Source organism: Macaca mulatta, chromosome 10, assembly GCF_049350105.2.
Source record: "Macaca mulatta isolate MMU2019108-1 chromosome 10, T2T-MMU8v2.0, whole genome shotgun sequence".
NCBI classification, from domain to species: domain Eukaryota; kingdom Metazoa; phylum Chordata; class Mammalia; order Primates; family Cercopithecidae; genus Macaca; species Macaca mulatta.
The window spans coordinates 57,066,167-57,087,328 of record NC_133415.1 but is presented as its reverse complement, the minus strand read 5'-3'; the positions used below and the strand labels follow the sequence as shown (position 1 = coordinate 57,087,328).

At 37.2% G+C, this 21,162-nt stretch overlaps 1 protein-coding gene across 1 annotated transcript in view; it reads right to left on the bottom strand.

Annotated features, from left to right (window-relative positions):
- LOC106992403 (putative ankyrin repeat domain-containing protein 20A2) overlaps positions 1 to 21,162 on the bottom strand; it is an 83,054-nt gene that overhangs the window by 10,242 nt on the left and 51,650 nt on the right. Inside the window, exons 10-11 of the mRNA XM_077949094.1 lie at positions 4,023 to 4,051; positions 3,859 to 3,931 (exon numbers count right to left, since the gene is read on the bottom strand). Of these exons, the coding sequence (XP_077805220.1) occupies positions 3,859 to 3,931; positions 4,023 to 4,051 (102 nt within the window). The remainder of the gene's footprint in view (positions 1 to 3,858; positions 3,932 to 4,022; positions 4,052 to 21,162) is intronic.

Below are 21,162 nucleotides of genomic sequence, written 5' to 3'. Positions count from 1 at the left end.
GGTTTTGTGGTTGTTGTTGTTGTTGTTGTTGTTGTTGTTGTTTGAGATGGAGTTTCACTCTTGCTGTCCAGGCTGGAGTGCAGTGGTGTTATCTCAGCTCACTGCAACCTCTGCCTCCCAGGTTCAAGAGATTCTCCTGCCTCAGCCTCCCAAGTAGCTGGAATTGCAGGCATGTGCCATCATGCCCAGCTAATTTTGTGTTTTTAGTAGAGATGGGTTTCTCTATGTTGGTCAGGCTGGTCTCAAACTCCCAACCTCAGGTTATCTGCCTGCGTCAGACTCCCAAAGTGCTGGAATTACACCCACAAGCCACGGCGCCCAGCCACATTTGGGAATTTTCTTTTAAAAGTTCTGCTTCCTGGATTTACCAAGCTCATGAGAAAATAGAAGCAAACAAGTCATTTGCATAGTTAAGAAACTTTGGATTTATAACTTGTCATCACTACTCTAGAAGACTATCATCATGTTTTGTAAAACAAAATGTTAATTCTAGACATAAGGGGAAAAAGAAATTAAAACTATAGGGGTGAAAATATATTGCATAATTTATTACTATTGACATAATCATATGACTGATTAAGAGCACTGAATTTCACTTGTATATAAAGTAGACCCCATATTAGCCGCAGTTAGTCAATAGACTTGGTGTTCTAGCAGAACTAAATTTGATGCTCCTGTGTTATCTTTAAATGATACAGCTCTTCTGAACACCCATACTCCTAGTGCATGATTATCCATTAAGACAAGGTGAAGGAATGTGTGAGTACAGCTGAGGAGACACCATAAGGCAAATGCTCGATGGTTCCCATTAATATTGGGAAAATCAACACTATAATACAGAAAGCTATAGACATTATTTAATATTTGGTTTGGGAAGATATTTTTAATGACATTGCATACAGTTGTAACTAATAATTGCAGAACTAGAGATGTAAAAATAAATTAAAGCCACATTGTGTTTGAGTAGAAAATCTGTAGACGTCTGCAGCAGCCCCCAATTTTTCCAATCCAGCCCCAAATTCTAAATATAATCATGGTACCCACTCTCAAATTTATGTTACATACTAACCTCAATGAAATTACTCTTTCTCCTTATTCTCTTTGTTATTTATATGTTGCTTTCCTTAAAGGAAGAATACAAATGCCTTGCTAAGAAGCATTCTGTTTGAATGTAGGCTGCATAAGGGGAGGAAACACAAAGTACTTTTGGCCACAAAATGACTTCTGAAAAGTCAGAACTATGGGAGCATGAAGCCAGCCAAGGGAATCGAGAATAACATGTTCTATGCTTCCTTCCCTTCTTTCTTCTCTTCCTACTCTAATAGCTGCGACTCACATAGGTAATGAAGAATATAATTCCCTGATAGTAACACAGCTCCAAGATTAATCCTTTCTTTAACTATGAGGTTCGTGTGTCCAAAGTCTGTAGTTGCTGTCTGATTTTTCATCATTGATGGTGATAGACATTTATCATCAACTCACAACTTCCCAAATCTTTGAAAAGTCTTACTATTGATGATTCAGCTAGTAGAAACATAATCTAAAATATCTGAAAATTATGTTTTTATTTATTAGAATGTAAATAGTAATACAAATTGTAATAAAGTGTAAAAATTCTTTCTTCCCTGAAGCAGTGCCATGTTGTCATCTACCCCACAAACACACTCCTCCCTCATGGTCTAATGTATTTTACAAGTCCTGTAATTGCTATTTAACTTGTTTTAAGCTTCTGTGATTTACTACAATTTACTTTGACTCACTCAACGATCTCTATTATGTATGTTGTTTTCCATGAGAAATTTGTTTATTAATAATTAAGATTCTTCAGTGATAAGAAAATATTTGAATAACTAAGTTTGAGAATAAACACATGACATTATTGTGTGTTTCTGTGTACTAGAGACAAAAACTTCAAAAACATTATGAGTATACATTAAATTAAAAACTGCCTTCATTTAACCAAGATGATCTTCCCTCAATGCATGAATACCTTCAGAATTCACATGTGAAGCCTTAAATATAGACCAAAGATTTATCTAAAATACAATAGCCTTAACAATCTTATCTGTAGCCAACACAGTGGATCCCGCCTATAATCCCAGCACATTGGAAAGCTGAGGTGGGCAGATCACCTGAGGTCAGGAGTTTGAGAGCAGCCTGGCCAACATGGAGAAACACCATCTCTGCTAAAATAGAAAAATTAGCAGGGTGTGGTAGCACGTGGATGTAATAGCAGCTAATTGAGGGGCTGAGGCAGGAGAATTGCTTGAACCCAAGAGGCAGAGGTTGTAATGAGGCAAGACTGAGCCACTGCACTCCAGCCTTGGTGATAGAGCAAGACTTTGTCTCAAAAACACAAACAAAAGACCTAATTTTTCCATTATGAAAATAAGTCTATGTTCACACGAGATCTGAAGAGTACACAACGCTGTGAGATAGGACAGAAATATATTTTGAAAGTTATATTCCCGGTTTCTGTATCAATAAAACTGTTGAATTTTAGCTTTTAAGACAAGTCAAGGAAAAGAGCAAAAAATGCAGAAGTGAAACTTGAAAGTTCAGTTGGCCATCAAGGGTTCATGATAACTGAACTTACATAAACTATATATATTGATCAAAACATTATTTCTGAATTTTGATCTGAGAGACCCTGGAGTTTCAGATTCATTCAAGGATGTCCACGAGGTCAAATAAGACAATGCCACTTTCTATTTTCAATTTTCTTTTCTGAGAACAGTGCAGCATTCTTCCTCAGAGAAATGAATTGTCCTAACTTCATAGGCTAAAGGCTCACGAGTCATAGTTCTAACTGCATGTATAAAATATGGTGGTGCATGCTTGTATTCTGAACTTTTCAGCTTTAAACTTTCATATAGTAAATATTAATAGATACAAACTGATTTTAAAAAGCCCTTTTAATCTGACATTATTTCTATTTTTCTTTCTTTCTTCATTTATCAGCAACAGGAGAGTCTAACTGAAAGTGGTAAAGTGGAAAAAGGGAATACAATGAAAAGTGTAAAGTGAGTTAAACCAGAGGTAATCATATCAATGTGGATGCATCTGGAAAATATGATACACCAAAGAAGGTGGCAGAAAAGTATGTAAAGCGCAGAACCACTCATGTACCATTTTAGGACACAAATAAAACATTCTGCATATTACTTCTGAGCATCACAATATAGTTAAAGATTTCAAAAGGGCTTTGAAATGAAAACCAATTTACGATGTCGGTAGCCTCTATGCAATCATGTTTTAAAAACCTTAACACCAAAAAGTCTCAAAATAACCCTTTTAAAAGACTGTCTACCAGTTATAAATGAATCGTTACTTTCCTCATTTTTAATAATCAAAGACGCCACAAACTCACACATACACACACGTATGCATACACCTACATGCACAGTCTGCTCATTGGAACATCTGATTGGCTTCAGATCATCAGTGTAATAACACTAGCAGCAAGCCTCTAAAGTTGACACAGAAACTGACACGTTAATAAGTAAAGCCTTCCTCTAGGTAAAGATCAGAACTCCAACTAGCACATAACTCAGTGGAAATATCTTAGAGTCTCAGATTTCACTGCTTTGAATCCCTGACAAGTACAAAAATTTTATATTGAAAACTTTATGCTACACAAAATATTAAAAGAGAAACATCTGAGTCAAAGTTTACATTTTAAAAATATTTTTATGCCTTCTAAATTTGTTTTTATTCAAATATGAATACAAACAATAACATTTATGTCAATGCCTACCATTCAATTTTGAGCAAATAGAATTCGCGGTGAGAATAATGTGAGCACTTCCATCATTTAATGTACTTATTTCCAGCATTCCATTTGTATTGATAACATACCTGCTCTCAAGGTCTGTACTTTCTTTCTTTGTACTGCCCCTTTCACAGGAGGATCTTCCATTTTAGTGCTAGGCTGAATGGGTTTTAAAAGAAAATGATTCATAAATCATATATATTTTATACAACATGGAGTTAGTGCTTCAAAAATATGCATAATTAATTACCTTCAAGGAAGGATGTCGTGCAGGAGGCCCTACAAAGCAAAGGGGATATGTCATCAATTATATGTAAGTATGACAGGGCCAACCAAACATTCAGGCAGTGTTATTATCAAGCTGAGTTCTCATGCCTGACCATAAAAATAATTACTTAAAGTCTTGAGGGTACTGCTTGGCTTCTTCTTTTCCTTGCCTAGGACAGCAACATGACAGAAATATAATGAGGAAAATAGGAATATAGGATTCCTAAAACTCAGTTTACATTTCAATAGTGACATTATGTTTCAAATGCCTGTACCTAAAACAGAAAAGCCTGGATATCACTGTAAACACATGGGCTGATAAGGAGTAAAGAGACCATTAAACAGATGAGGAAATCAAACCTGAGGGTATCAATGTCAAGGCTGAGGGTGAAGGTACAGAGTATTTTCACTCAACACATCAGAGGCATTGTTGCCAGCACACCACAGATAAATTCCCCATGTCCTGTCGCTGAGGAAATACACAGTTGAGATGACAGTTCAGGTGAACGTGCAATTCACCTCTCATCAGAGACAGTGTTCTAAATTGATCAGCTGTTGTACACACTTATGAAATCACAGCTAAATGAAATATTCATTTTTCCCATGACCACATGGGCTACTGCAGCACCTACATTTCTCCTATCCCCTCGTTTGGCCTTGAATTAGAGCTCCTGGATCCACTCATACAAGGTGGTCCATAAAACACATCAAATAAACTATGTAGAATCAGTTTCCAATATCAAAATATTTATCAAAAAAGAAAACACTGAAATACCACAGACTTGCTGGATATGAATACACTTTTATTTTGCAAAATCAGTGCAGTATTTATTGAAAATGAGAAATTTGGTATTCACAGAATGAATTGTATAATATGATTGCATCTAAAATTAACTAAGTTTGGTATATTATCTTACACTGTAAAGGACATTTATAAAACAGCTATCATATCAAATAACTGGCTGTCTCAAAAAAAATTAGCCAAAGCATCTATATGCAATTTAATCACATCTTATTCGCTCATGTCAGTGAAACTTCTCTCTCTGAGGCCTGACAGTTATGAAATGAAATGAGCTGCTGCAGTTTACCCCAAGTCTAGCACTCCCTCCTGCCTCCAGTACTCTCCACAGCAATAACCTCTCTTGTGAGACTGGCCATACGCCAAAGCAACTGGAAGTGACTCATCTCAAGTTTACTTGGATTTAACTCCCAAGAACACAGCAAATGTCTTTCTTTCCTCCCTCCTTGTTCTTTCACAATCCCTCTTCCTTTGAAAAAGTGATTTTTAGATCTGTCATCCTGATGCTTCCCTTCCTAGCTGCTTTTTATGGATCATTGCGACCACTGTTGTCATCTGTGTTCAGGAGTAGTATACACCTGTAATCTATCTTTTCATCTCATTCTCCTTCCCCTGTGGCTAGAATCATGCTCAGAAATAAAAGGAAATTAATTATTTCCCTGGATTCTGTTATTTTTGAAATTGCTCTCCAATAGTTCTTTTTCCAGATTTCTCTAAAGGAAGGCTATTCCCTTGCTATTCAGGGCTATGTCCAGGGACCAGCACTAACATCACCTGAGTACTCATGAGAAATACAGAATCCCATACCTGCTGAATCAGAATGTGCACTTTCCAGAAGCTCCTCAACTAATTCATGACAATTTGAATGCCCTTTTCTACACTGATGTGCTTGCATATTGGTTTACCCTAATTGTCCTGTTTGGCCTAGCGTCAATTTCTTCACTACTATGTCCCTGAATTTAATACTACATTATAAGCCATAATGTTTCTAATGAACTTTTAATCAGGCAATACCATCTCTACTTAATTTCTTCTCCATAAATCACCCAACACTGTTCATTTCAACGATGTTAATTTGGCCTATATGATACTATCCCATGAATTTACACCATTTTCTATAAAACTAAATTATAGCCATTCATGGCTGACCATTTACGGTGATATTCATCTATGGTAGATAAAACACAGGTCTGTGTGGTAAAGTACCTCAATCCTTAATGCCTCCCCAGTAGTGAGGATGACAGCAAGAGTAGGAAAATATTACTCTAATTCGCTGACACATTTTCGTACTGGAAGCTCACTTTATCTTCTTTCCTATTTCTAACACCCTCTTCTTCCTTCCTCTACAGAGCAATTTGACTTTACTACCCTCCATTACATACGCCCGCATATGTTTTTTTTGTATTACATGTACACTCTGCCCTCTACATTCTTTCTTTCTCTTTATTCATTTCCTCTTCCCTCTCTCCTGAGTTGCCTCAGGTCTTAGAGTATCTTAAAATGGAACTCACACTCAGCTCCTTTAGTGGTGCTCCCAATAGAATCAACTGCTGACCCTTGGTTAGAGACACAATTTATCACCATTTGACTTCTCCTTTACTTATTATAGTTAATAGGACATTTTCTTTAGCTAGTAGATTATATTAGTGCTCATGTTTTAAAAGAAACATTCCATCAAATGACTTTAAATAAAATACACTTCTCACCTTCTCCTTTCCCATTGACTATTCTGTTGCCTTTTACATGGGAAGGTCCAGATAAAGGCTGTGACAATTTCTCGGGGACACACTGCTAAGGAAATATCAAGAATTAGTTTCCATTTAAAAAATTATAATGAGTTACATCAAGAGATTCTTATCATTCTCTTTTTATGAAACTGGATCTCATTCTGTCAACCCAGGGCTAGAATGCAGTGGCATCATTATGGCTCACTGTGGTCTCAACCCTCCAACCTCAGGCAATATTCCCACCTCAACTTCCTGATAGCTGGAACTACAGGTGCATACCATCATGCCAGGCTAATGTATTTATTGGTAGTTTTGTAGAGACAAGGCCTCATTATACTGCCCAGGCTGGTCTCAACCTCCTAGGCTCAAGCAAACCTTCCACTTCTGCCTCCCAAACTGTTGAGATAACCAGTGTGCACCAGCACACACAGCCCTAATCACTTCCTTTAAATAAAGCTCAATGTTGCCCAGGCATGGTGGCTCACACCTGTAATCCCAGCCCTTTGCAAGGCCAAGGTGGGTGGATTGCTTGAGTTCAGGAGTTTGAGACCAGCCAGGGCAACAAAATGAGAACACATCTCTACACAAAAGTACAAAAAGGAGTCAGGCATGATGGTTTGTGCCTGTATCCCAGATGCTCGGGAGGCTGATGTGGGAGGATCACTTGCGCCTGAGAGTTGGAGACAGTAGCGAGCCAAGATCATGCCACTATACTCCAGCCTGGGAAACAGAGCAAGACCCTGACTCCTCCAAAATTTCTATTTAAAATGTGAGAGTAAAGAGAGATACAAATGAAAAACAAGCCTAATTGATCAATGAAATATGAGCTTAAGTGAAGAAAGAAAAGAAACAACATGAAGTGCAATAAAGTACATGGAGAAATAAATCTGTAAGAGAGCCTCTTGTTCTTTCATATCCCTAATAATACTAATTAATATTTATGCTTCAATAAGTTTTTTGTAAGTACTTCTGTGATAGACTTCATTACTCTAAAACTTTCAATTAGCTAAATATGGTCATCTACCACTACCTGAAAGAACATTATTATAACAGAGAGAAACCTGGAACTTTCCATCAACTTTCCACCCAGAAAAAGAATTTGTCACCAGAACTCTAAAGGGTAATGTATAGCTTGAAATGGTATATTGAATAGACCATGAGTTGGGCCTAATAAAACATTTAAGAAATGTTAATCTAAAATCACAATGTTAAGATTCCAGTTGAATCATACTAGAACATATATTGTAACCCTCTTTGCTACTGATGACCTATTTCTAATTTATTTCCTTGTTATTTATGGCATAATTCCTCAACATAACACTTCAAAAGTTACATAACTTTAAATATTAACAATAACACAAATGTAAGCAATATTTTAAATACAATATTCAATTATTAGATACATTAGGTATATTACTTATAACATTCTATTATTTAAAAATTCACTTGTCTCTTTATTCAGACTAAACAAATATTGAGGCTGAACATCTCAATCCGTAACGTCAGCACTATGTGAGGCTGAGGCGGGCAGAACACTTGAGCCCAATGGTTAAAGACCAGCCTGGGCAACAAGGCAAAACCCTGTCTCTTGAAAACTCAGCCAAGCATGGTGACACAGGTCTATCGTGACATAGGTCTATAATTTCAACTACTTGGATGTCTGAGGTGTGAGGATCACCTGAGCCCAGGAAAGAGAGATCGAAGTGAGCCAAGATCTCACCAGTGCCCTCCAGCCTGGGGGACAGAATGAAACCCCATCTAAAAAAACAATAATTAAAATGCTTCTTACATAGAAGACTGTATTTTAGGCCCTCCAGGATACACACAAGTATGTTCATTGACGTCCAGTAGCTCATGGTATGCAGGAGCTTCCAATGATTATTTATAAGGACTTTGAGTGGTTATTTTATTTTATTTTATTTTATCTTACTTAATTTTATTTTTTTAAGATGTAGTCAAGCTCTGTCAGCCAGGCTGGAGTGCAATGGTGTGATCTTGTTTCACTGCAACCTCTGCCTGCCGGGTTCAAGTGATTCTCCTGCCTCAGCCTCCTGAGCAGCTGGGAGCACAGGCATGTGCCATCATGCCCAGCTAATTTTTCTGTGTGTTTTTATTTAGAGACAAGGTTTCACCACGTTGGCCAGGCTGATCTTGAACTCCTGACCTCAGGTGATCTACCCACCTCAGCCTCCCAAAGTGCTGAGATTGCAGGCATGAGCCACTGAACGCAGCCTAGTAAATATTTTTTAAAAACTATGATGATAAAATTATGATGTTAAAGTCTTACTATATTGGTATTAAGAGTCTCTGCTTCTAGAACTGGTTATTTGCAGCAAAATACATGTTATTCAATTAGAGGAAATTAGATGAAATGTTTTATATAAACTCTTCATGGACATCTCATAAAACACAAAAAAAATCCCTTTGCGATACAAATCTTGAAAACATAAATTTAAATTTCTACATTACACAATTTATATTTTTAAATCAGATACAGTCTTGTTATGTTGCCCAGGCTGTTCTCAAACTCCTGGGCTCAAGCAATTTTCCTGCCTCAAACTCCCAAGCAGCAGGGACCACAGGTACACACCACCACACTCAGCAATTTTCCTACAATTTTTAATATTATTTTAGTCTCACTACAGAATCAATAATATAGGTAGAGAAACAGTTTCTCCTAGAAACTATATGATACCACAATAATAAGTTTCCAAGAAGAAAAAGCTCTATGCTATGTGCTGGACATTTTCACAACTAAAAGGTACCAGAGGGGGTCCATGATTACTGCAAATCATTTGATCATTGAAGATTTATAGAGGCATAAATAGTATGAAAGTCTGAAAGTCACAATTGTATGATTTAAAAGTCAAAGTGTTACTATTTATCCAAATAAACCTTAACCAAATTTCATATTTCTTCTATTGGGGAAGCATTTACTAATGCCACTCTCCTGTCACTATTATTTTCCAGTTCAAAGCTCCTACCCGGTCACAGTACTTGTCAATTTTTGTTAGTTACCAAAGTTAAACACATTTTTTGAATCAACTAGCCATATGTATGTTTTTCTCTGACCAACTTTCCATTATCACCATAAAACAATGACAGGTAAACCACTGCTAAACTTGAAAAGTAAATACTATGTAAAACTAGATTCAGAGTGAGAAAATTAATTTTACAAGACACCACTTTACCTTAGCAGCAACACTCAAGTCTTTGTCATCCAATGTAGGCAATGAATCCACACGCAGTTCATGGAAAATGCTTGAAACCAAAAACACACAATGAAAAGAGCAAGTTGATTTCTTTACAATTTTTATAACTGCCAGTTTATATCCAGCTTCCCCCTCAAACAAAAGACATAATCTGGGGAAAGGTCAGTGATCCATATATTAAATAATGATTCTTGATAAAATTAAAATAGGACCTCTGTTCTAAAAAGAGATTTTAGTTACCTATTTCTGCCTCCATCTGTCTAAATGTACAAAATATTCAATGAAAACTGACCTTGAGCTTTATATAACAAATAGTGACAGTCAACATATTGGCAGAGCCTGACAGTAATTTACACGCACAAATTATCTGTCCTGAAGCTGAGCTTAAAATTCAATTAATGGCTGACATAAATGTTGTTACCTAAACTGGAAGAAAACTGATGACTTAAAACAACTTTTGTAAAACTTCCAGTCCTATGGCCAAAGCTAAGTAGGTCTGCCCTAAAGACTTTGATGGTAAAAATAAGATACTGATTACCAGGGAAATTTTAAAATTCATTAGGACAGATTCTTGGACTAACCACATTCTAACAATAACCTTCAATGAGAGTTTAAGGTATTTAAACTCTCATTAATTTAGGCATTAATTGAATTAATGAATCTGATTAAACTGATTCAGACCTATGCCTTGATCCAATTGCTGCACAGATGTCTATCAATCTATGCTGAGGAGCAAGAGAAGGGATTTGGAAGGCAGGCAGGCTGACGGTCAAGTTGTGGGCCAGCTACTTTGTTAACTATGGGATCATGAGGCAATGAATCCACTGCACTAATCCATAGTTGTTTATTGAATAAATAGTAGGTTATAGGAACACAGATGTTGTGATGGCTTTATGAGATGATAAATGCACAGAACATAGTAGGATGTCTAGCCCAGAGTACAACGCTCAACAGATATTAGTTTCTTCCATCTCTATTTCCTTAGTTAACATAAATGTTTACGTCTATTAAATCCTACCTGACTGCAGATTCATCAGAACTTCCATCATCTATTAAAGAAGAAGGAAAAATGCATTTTAATTCAATAATAAATGTACAGAATATTAAAAGGATAAGAGTGCACAACAACGCATACCTGTACTCTAAACTATGTGGGAGGATGAGGCAGGAGGATCACTTGAGGAACCCAGAGATTTGAGACCAGCTAGGGAAACATAGTAAGACTCTAACTTCAGGAAAAAATGTGCACACTTATGTGTATGCTTTAGATGCTGTTTTTGTTGTTGTTGTTTTGTTTTGGTTTCGTTTTTTTAAAGCATAAGACTGATGCTATGTTATAAAGCATTCCTTTGGGAGCATGCCTGGGACCTTATTAGAATTAACATTAATTATTCCTATTGATAGGTAATTAATGCAGAAAGATCTCTTCCCTTTGTATTTATTAGATGCAAAGAAGAATAAATTTATAAAATTTGGTATCTACATGTAACCTGCAGTATACAAGTCATCCCAGCCACACCCTATGAGAGGGAGTAAAAATGGTATTGTAAGCAGAACAGGTGTGATGAGTCAACAGTGTCAAAGAGCATGATTTCTGGACCAAAATATGAGAGGCCGTTAAAACAGAGTATTCAGTAGTACCCGTTATCCACTATATGAGAGGAAAGAAATACTTGACAGGGTTTTCTCTGCCCTCACGCCACAGCAACAATCATCTACAAAGAAGGCTTCTGTGACAAATCATGGAGAGATTTTCCCCCAACAAGCAAAAATCTTTCCTGCTGATGACACCATTCAATTCTCACACCTTATCTGCAGACACAATCAGATTTAATTTAATTTATAAATTAAACTTTGTCATCCATATGTACGTATAGGAAAAACCAGTTTGTGATTCAGTACTATTCATGGTTCCATGCATCCACTGGCAGTCTTGGAATGCATTTCCCACAGTTAAGGGGGAACTACTGCACTTATTTTGTTATAGTACAACACAGCCTCTCTAGCTCTTCAGTTCAAACTGTTCAGTTTAGGATAAAACACCCTATATCACCACAAGCCAGCAAAACGTAGGAATCAGACCAGAAACAAGAATCCTTGCAAAGACCTTCCAGCCACCAGTGGAGAAGAGCTGAAGAGAGATCGATGTGTTACTCTGGCTAATTCTCTTCTGGGGAAGGTGCTGGGTGGTTTCCTTAGTTGTAGCTATTTGTTCTGCCCTATGTATAACAAGGCCCAAATTCACCTGCCATTTTACCTCCCACGGAAAGAACCACTGGAAACATCACTCCTTTAAGAGCTTATCCACATTCAGAGAGAAGCTTAAGAAGCACTCGGGAGGTGTGGCAGGCTGCTGGGCAGTATTATCTGATGTGAAAAATATATAGAAAGAAAACTATCAATGACCTTTTACTACCAGAATATTCCAATGCTTCCCTTCTCCCAAGTAGGAGAAAAAAAATTCTTTTTCACCTCACATCAAGCAAAACTCCTTCACCATCCCTCATGACAGAATCTAGTTGTAGATGAGTCATGTCATCATACTACAGGCTGTTGTCAACCTCATCCCTCAAAGGAAGAGGATCAGTGAGGAACACATGTATTTACCTATAGCATTCACTGCCTGGTCTTAATTCCAACCGAAGGTAAGTATGACAGACTTAGTGATTCCACTTTTATAAAGTCCAACTCCTTACGCTTGTCCCCTTCCATTGCTAGAGAGTCTATCTGGACCCACATCATAGAGCCAGATTCTCCAGTTTGTGCCGTGTGGCATGGCATGGTTTCCTTTCTCTCAACCCTTTCTATTATGTCCCAAACATCTATAAAAATCATGTTTTCTGAGTATGTAAAGCACATCTCATCAGCATATATCACTCTTTACAGTGATAAAGAAGCAGAAGGAAAACAAAAAGGACAAGGAACATCTTAAATGACTACGTTCAATTACCATGGAGCTTTAATTTTTTAACTATTCAAAAATATATCCACTGTACTCTTCTGAAAATAATAAAAATATGAAGACAGACTAAAGATCAATGGTTGCCAGGAGTTGCTAGGGAGAAAGTGAGAGATGAACAGGCATAGTATAGAGAACTTTTAGGGTAGTGAAACTGTTCTGTCGATAATATTACAGTAATAGATAGATGTCATATCATTATACAGTTGTCCAGGTTCACAGAATGTACAGCATCAAGAGTGAAGCCTGATGTAAACTATGAACTTTGAGTGATTAGAATGTATTATAATGTGTCAATGTAAGTTCATCAGTGATAACAAATGTACCACTCTGGTGGAAAATACTAATCATGGGGGAGGCTATGCATGTGGGAGGCACGGAATATATGAGAAATCTCTGTACCTTCCTCTCAATTTTGCTGTGAACCTAAAACTGCTCTATGAAATAAAGTTACTGATTTTAAAAAGATATTCACAACTGGGCTCAGTGGCTCATGCCTGTAATCTCAGCACTTTGGGAGGCAAAGGTGGGGGGATCACATGAGGTCATGAGTTCAAGACCAGCCTGAGGAAATGAGTTCAAGACCAGTCTGGCCAATATGGAAAAACCTCTTTTCTACTAAAAATACAAAAGTTAGCTGGGCATGATGGCGGGCACCTCTAATTTCAGCTACTCGGGAGGCTGAGGCAGGAGAATCGTTTGAGCCTAGAAGGGTTTCCACCATTCCCTAAGGAGAGTGGCTCACTGTGTCTAAAGTGTGTATAGAAACAGTGTGGTTACTCTGAACAGCTGCTTTCCTTCTAGGAGTCTGAAATTGGGGTACATGTCGGGGAGAGTAACCTCCATAGAAACATTTGGGTACTTAGTCTCTAATGAGACTCTGGTACTGGTAGATATCACTGCACATATGTTGTCAAAATGTGAGCCTGGGAGAATTAAGCAGATCCTGGGAACTCCGCAGGAGAGAACTCCTGGAAGCTTGTGCCTGGTTTCCTCCAGACTTGACACGTGCACATTTTTCCTCTACTAATTCTGTTTGTCCCCTTTCTTGTAATCAAGTAAAGATCTGAGTATGACTATTTGCTGAGTCCTGTGAGCCTTTCTAGTGAACCACCAAACCTGGGGGTGCTCTTGGGGAACCTTGACACAAATGCATTGTGTAAGATTTTTATGAAGTTGATATGATATATGTAACTGTAATCAGGTGGTTATTTCACAGAATAGCTTTCCCTAATCTGTTTTTCTTTTCCTTTTTTCCCTTGATATTCAACTTGGAAAGTCTTATATTTCTATATCTATCCAATTGAATAAAGCCATAAAAGGAATAAATGAAATGATAATGTCAGAAAATAATGTGAAATAAGCAGCAATCCTATTTTAACTCAATAAAAAATAGAAAAACTGGGTGATTGACAATATGTTCTACAATATGAATGTTTCTAGAAAAAAATGTAAAGGTGGTCAATTTTCTGCAATGCAAGTGGGCTTAATTCCTTTTTATAATAATTGTGCAGGCCAGGTGCAGTGGCTCACACTTGTAAATCCCAGCATTTTGGGAGGCTGAGGCAGGAGGATCACTTGAGCCCAGAAGTTCCAGACCAGCCTGGGCAATAGAGTGAGACCTCATCTATTAAACAAACAAAGAAACAAAGAGACAAACAACAACAACAACAACAAAACCTTAAAAAGAAAATTAGCCAAGTGTGGTGGTGCATGCCTGTATTCCCAGCTACTTGGGAGGCTAAGGTAAAAGGTGAAACGATCACTTAAGGCCAAGAAGCAGAAGTTGCAGTTAGCCAAGTTGGCACCACTGTACCCTAGTACCGGCAACAGAGGGAGACCCTGTATCAAAAATAAATAAATAAATAATTGTGTATCAGGCCAGATGTAACCACACAAAATTGTAGTCCCAGCTACTGTAGGAGGACTGCTTGAGCCCAGGAGTTCAAGGTTACAGTGAGCTATGAATGCACCAATGAATAGACATGGTATTCTAGCCAAGGCAACATAGAGAGACCCCATCTCCTATAATAATAATAATTGATTAATTGTGCATCATTCAAGTAAATTCTATAACTGGAGAGAAACATAGTACTATTGAGAATGTACTATAATAGTCTACTACTGATCATAGAGTTCCTCTTTACTTGCTTCTAATCTTTTTCTGTGTTTCTCCTAAAACCGAAAACATGAATCATCCATTAAAAGCAGTTCATCACAAAACAGTCAAAAAGTCAAAAGAATTGCATCCAAAAAGTAGGATGTGTTATCTACCACTTCCTGTGAACAGATTCTTGAGGGATAAGAAAATATTTGAATAACTAAGTTTGTGCATGAACACATTAAGGTCAAAAACCCATGACATTATAGTGTGTTTCTGTGTACTAGAGACAAAATGTTCAAAAAGCAATTTAATGAATATACATTAAATTAAAAACTGCCTTCATTAAACTGAGATGATCTTCCCTCAATGCATGAATACCTTCAGAATTCACATGTGAAGCCTTAAATATAGACCAAAGATTTGTATAAAATATAATAGCCTTAAAAATCTTATTTGTAGCTGGCACAATGGTTCCCGCCTGCAATCCCAGCCCATTGGAAAGCTGAGGTGGGCAGATCACCTGAGGTCAGGGGTTCTAGAGCAGCCTGGCCAACATGGAGAAACCCCATCTGTACCAAAATTAGAAACACTAGCAGTATATGGTAGCACAGGCATTTAGTATCAGCTACTTGAGGGACTGAAGCAGGAGAATTGCTTAAACCCAAGAGGCAGAGGTTGTAATGAGTCAAGACTGAGCCACAGCACTCCAGCCTGGGTGATAGAGCAAGACTCTGTCTCAAAAACACAAACAAACAAACAGAAAAACTAATTGTTCCCATATAAAAATAAGTCTATGTTCACACTAGATCTGAAGAGTACACAACACCATGAGATAGGACAGAAATATATTTAAAAAGTTAAATTCCTGGTTCTGTATAAATAAAACTGTTGAATTTAGCTTTTAAGACAAGACAAGGAAAAGAGCAAAAAAATGCAAAAGTGAAATTTGAGAGGTCATTCGACCATCAAGGGCTCATGACCACTGAACTTTCACAAACTATATGTATTGTTCAAAACATTAGTTCTGAATTTTGATCCGAGTATCCCTGGAGTTTCAGGTTCATTTAAGGATGTCCAAGAGGTCAAATAAGACAATGCTGTTTGCTATTTTCAGTTTTCTTTTCTGAAAACAGCACAGCAAACTTCTTCAGAGAAATGAATTGTCCTAACTTCATAGGCTAAAGCCTCATGAGTCATAGTTCTAAGAGCATTTATAAAATATGGTGGTGCATGCTTGTATTCTGAACTTTTCAGCTTTAGAGTTTCATATGGTAAACATTAATAGACACAAACTGATTTTAAAAAGGCCTTTTAATCTGACATTAGTTTTATTTTTCTTTCTTTCTTTCTTCATTTATCAGCAACCGGAGAGTCTAACTGAATGTGGTAAAGTGGTGGTATAAGGGAGTACAATGAAAAGTGTAAAATAAATTAGAGCAGGGATAATCATATCAATGTGGATGCATCTGGAAAATATAATACAAAATACACCAAAGAAAGTGGCAGAGAGGTATGTAAAGTGTAGAACCACTCATATACCATTTTAGGACACAAATAAAACATTCTGCATATTACTTCTGAGCATCACAATACAGTCAAAGATTTCAAAAGGGCATTGAAATGAAAAACAACCAATTTACGATGTCGGTAGCCTCTATGCAATCATGTTATAAAAACCTTACCACCAAAAAGTCTCAAAATAACCCTTCTAAAAGACTGTCTACCAGTTATAAATGAATCATTACTTTCCTACTTTAATAATCAAAGACGCCACAAACTCACACATACACACACCTGTGCATACACCTACATGCACAGTCTGCTCATTGGAACATCTTTTTGGCTTCAGATCATCAGTGTAATAACACTAGCAGCAAGCCTCTAAAGTTGACACAGAAACTGACACGTTAATAAGTAAAGCCTTCCTCTAGGTAAAGATCAGAACTCCAACTAGCACATAACTCACTGGAAATATCTTAGAGTCTCAAAATTCACTGCTTTGAATCCCTGACAAGTACAAAAATTTTATATTGAAAACTTTATGCTATACAAAATATTAAAAGAGAAACATCTGAGTCAAAGTTTACATTTTAAAAATATTTTTATGCCTTCTAAATTTGTTTTTATTCAAATATGAATACCAACAATAACATTTATGTCCATGCCTTCCATTCAATTTTGAACAAATAGAATTAGAAGTAAGAATAATGTGAGTACATCCAATCATTTAATGTACTTTATTCCAGCATTCCATTTGTATTGATAACGTACCTGCTCTCAGGGTCTGTACTTTCTTTCTTTGTACTGCCCCTTTCACAGGAGGATCTTCCATTTTAGTGCTACGCTGAATGGGTTTTAAAAGAAAATGATTCATAAATCATATATATTTTATACAACATGGAGTTAGTGCTTCAAAAAATATACATAATTAATTACCTTCAAGGAAGGATGTTGTGCAGGAGGCCCTACAAAGCAAAGGGGATATGTCATCAATTATATGTAAGTATGACAGGGCCAACCAAACATTCAGGCAGTGTTATTATCAAGCTGAGTTCTCATGCCTGACTATAAAAATAATTACTTAAAGTTTTGAGGGTACTTCTTGGTTTCTTCTTTTCCTTGCCTAGGACAGCAACATGACAGAAATATAATGAGGAAAATAGGAATATAGGATTTCTAAAACTCATAGTTCATATTTCAATAGTGAGATTATGTTTCAAATGCCTATACCTAAAACAAAAAAGCATGGATATCACTGTAAACACGTGGGCTGATGAGGAGAAAAGAGACCATTAAACAGATGAGGCAATCAAACCTGAGGGTATCAATGTCAAGGCTGAGGGTGAAGGTACAGAGTATTTTCACTCAACACTTCAGACTTCTCTTTCAGACTTCTCTAAAGGATGGCTATTCCCTTGGTATTCAGGGCTATGTCCAGGGACCAGCACCAACATCACCTGAGTACTCATGAGAAATACAGAATCCCATACCTGCTGAATCAGAATGTGCACTTTCCAGAAGCTCCTCAACTAATTCATGACAATTTGAATGCCCTTTTCTACACTGATGTGCTTGCATATTGGTTTACCCTAATTGCCCTGTTTGGCCTAGCATCAATTTCTTCCCTGCTATGTCCCTGAATTTAATACTACGTTATAAGCCATAATGTTTCTAATGAACTTTTAATCAGGCAATACCATCTCTACTTAATTTCTTCTCCATAAATCACCCAACACCATTCTTTTCAACTATGTTAATTTGGCCTATATGATACTGTCCCATGAATTTACACCATTTCCTATAAAACTAAATTATAGCCATACATGGCTGACCATTTACGGTGATGTTCATTTATGGTAGATAAAACACAGGTCTGTCTGGTAAAGCACCTCAATCCTTAATGCCTCCCCAGTAGTGAGGATGACAGCAAGAGTAGGAAAATATTACTCTAATTCGCTGACACATTTTAGTACTGGAGGCTTACTTTATCTTCTTTCCTATTTCTAACACCCTGTTCTTCCTTCCTCTACAGAGCAATTTGACTTTACTAACCTCCATTACATACGCCCGCATATGATTTTTTATGTATTACATGTACACTCTGCCGTCTTCATTCTTTCTTTCTCTTTATTCATTTCCTCTTCCCTCTCTCTGAGTTGCCTCAGGTCTTAGAGTATCTTAAAATGGAACTCACACTCAGCTCCTTTAGTGGTGCTCCCAATAGAATCAACTGCTGACCCTTGGTTAGAGACACAATTTATCACCATTTGACTTCTCGTTTACTTATTATAGTTAATAGGACATTTTCTTTAGCTAGTAGACTATATTAGTGTTCATGTTTTAACAGAAACATTCCATCAAATGACTTTTTAAATAAAATACACCTCTCACCTTCTCCTTTCCCATTGACTGTTCTGTTGCCTTTTTCATGGGAAGGTCCAGGTGAAGGATGTGACAATTTCTCGGGGACACACTGCTAAGGAAATATCAAGAATTAGTTTCCATTTAAAAAATTATAATGAGTTACATCAAGAGTTTCTTATCATTCTCTTTTTATGAAACTGGATCTCATTCTGTCAACCCAGGGCTAGAATGCAGTGGCATCATTATGGCTCACTGTGGTCTCAACCTCCCGACCTCAGGCAATATTCCCACCTCAACTTCCTGAATAGCTGGAACTACAGGTGCATAGCATCATGCCAGACTAATGTATTTATTGGTAGTTTTGTAGAGACAAGGCCTCATTATACTGCCCAGGCTGGTCTCAACCTCCTAGACTCAAGCAATCCTTCCACTTCTGCCTCCCAAACTGTTGAGATAACCAGTCTGCACCAGCACACTCAGCCCTAATCACTTCCTTTAAATAAAGCTCAAAGTTGCCCAGAAATGGTGGATCATACCTGTAATCCCAGCCCTTTGCAAGGCCATGGTGGGTGGATTGCTTGAGTTCAGGAGTTTGAGACCAGCCAGGGCAACAAAATGAGAACACATCTCTACACAAAAGTACAAAAAGGAGTCAGGCATGATGGTCTGTGCCTGTATCTTAGATGCTCGGGAGGCTGATGTGGGAGGATCACTTGAGCCTGAGAGGTGGAGACTGTAGTGAGCCAAGATCATGCCACTACACTCCAGCCTGGGAAACAGAGCAAGACCCTGACTCCTCCAAAATTTCTATTTAAAATGTGAGAGTAAAGAGAGATACAAATGAAAAACAAGCCTAATTGATCAATGAAATATGAGCTTAAGTGAAGAAAGAAAAGAAACAACATGAAGTGCAATAAAGTACATGGAGAAATAAATCTGTAACACAGCCTTTTGTTCTTTCATATCCCTAATAATACTAATTAATATTTATGCTTCAATAAGTTTTTTGTAAGTACTTCTGTGATAGACTTCATTACTCTAAAACTTTCAATTAGCTAAATATGGTCATCTACCACTACCTGAAAGAACATTATTATAACAGAGAGAAACCTGGAACTTTCCATCAACTTTCCACCCAGAAAAGGAATTTGTCACCAGAACTCTAAAGGGTAATGTATAGCTTGAAATGGTATATTGAATAGACCATGAGCTGGGCCTAATAAAACATTTAAGAAATGTTAATCTAAAATCACAATGTTAAGATTCCAGTTGAATCATACTAGAACATATATTGTAACCCTCTTTGCTACTGATGACCTATTTCTAATTTATTTCCTTGTTATTTATGGCATAATTCCTCAACATAACACTTCAAAAGTTACATAACTTTAAATATTAACAATAACACAAATGTAAGCAATATTTTAAATACAATATTCAATTATTAGATACATTAGGAATATTACTTATAACATTCTATTATTTAAAAATTCACTTGTCTCTTTATTCAGACTAAACAAATATTGAGGCTGAACATCTCATATCCGTAACGTCAGCACTATCTGAGGCTGAGGCGGGCAGAACACTTGAGCCCAATGGTTAAAGACCAGCCTGGGCAACAAGGCAAAACCCTGTCTCTTGAAAACTCAGCCAAGCATGGTGACACAGGTCTATCGTGACATAGGTCTATAATTTCAACTACTTGGATATCTGAGGTGTGAGGATCACCTGAGCCCAGGAAAGAGAGATCGCAGTGAGCCAAGATCTCACCAGTGCCCTCCAGCCTGGGGGACAGAATGAAACCCCATCTAAAAAAACAATAATTAAAATGCTTCTTACATAGAAGACTGTATTTTAGGTCCTCCAGGATACACACAAGTATGTTCATTGACGTCCAGTAGCTCATGGTATGCAGGAGCTTCCAATGATTATTTATAAGGACTTTGAGTGGTTATTTTATTTTATTTTATTTTATCTTATCTTATTTTATTTTTTTTTTAAAGATGTAGTCAAGCTCTGTCAGCCAGGCTGGAGTGCAATGGTGTGATCTTGTTTCACTGCAACCTCTGCCTCCTGGGTTCAAGTGATTCTCCTGCCTCAGCCTCCTGAGCAGCTGGGAACACAGGCATGTGCCATCATGCCCAGCTAATTTTTCTGTGTGTTTTTATTTAGAGACAAGGTTTCACCACGTTGGCCAGGCTGATCTTGAACTCCTGACCTCAGGTGATCTACCCACCTCAGCCTCCCAAAGTGCTGAGATTGCAGGCATGAGCCACTGAACGCAGCCTAGTAAATATTTTTTAAAAACTATGATGATAAAATTATGATGTTAAAGTCTTACTATATTGGTATTAAGAGTCTCTGCTTCTAGAACTGGTTATTTGCAGCAAAATACATGTTATTCAATTAGAGGAAATTAGATGAAATGTTTTATATAAACTCTTCATGGACATCTCAT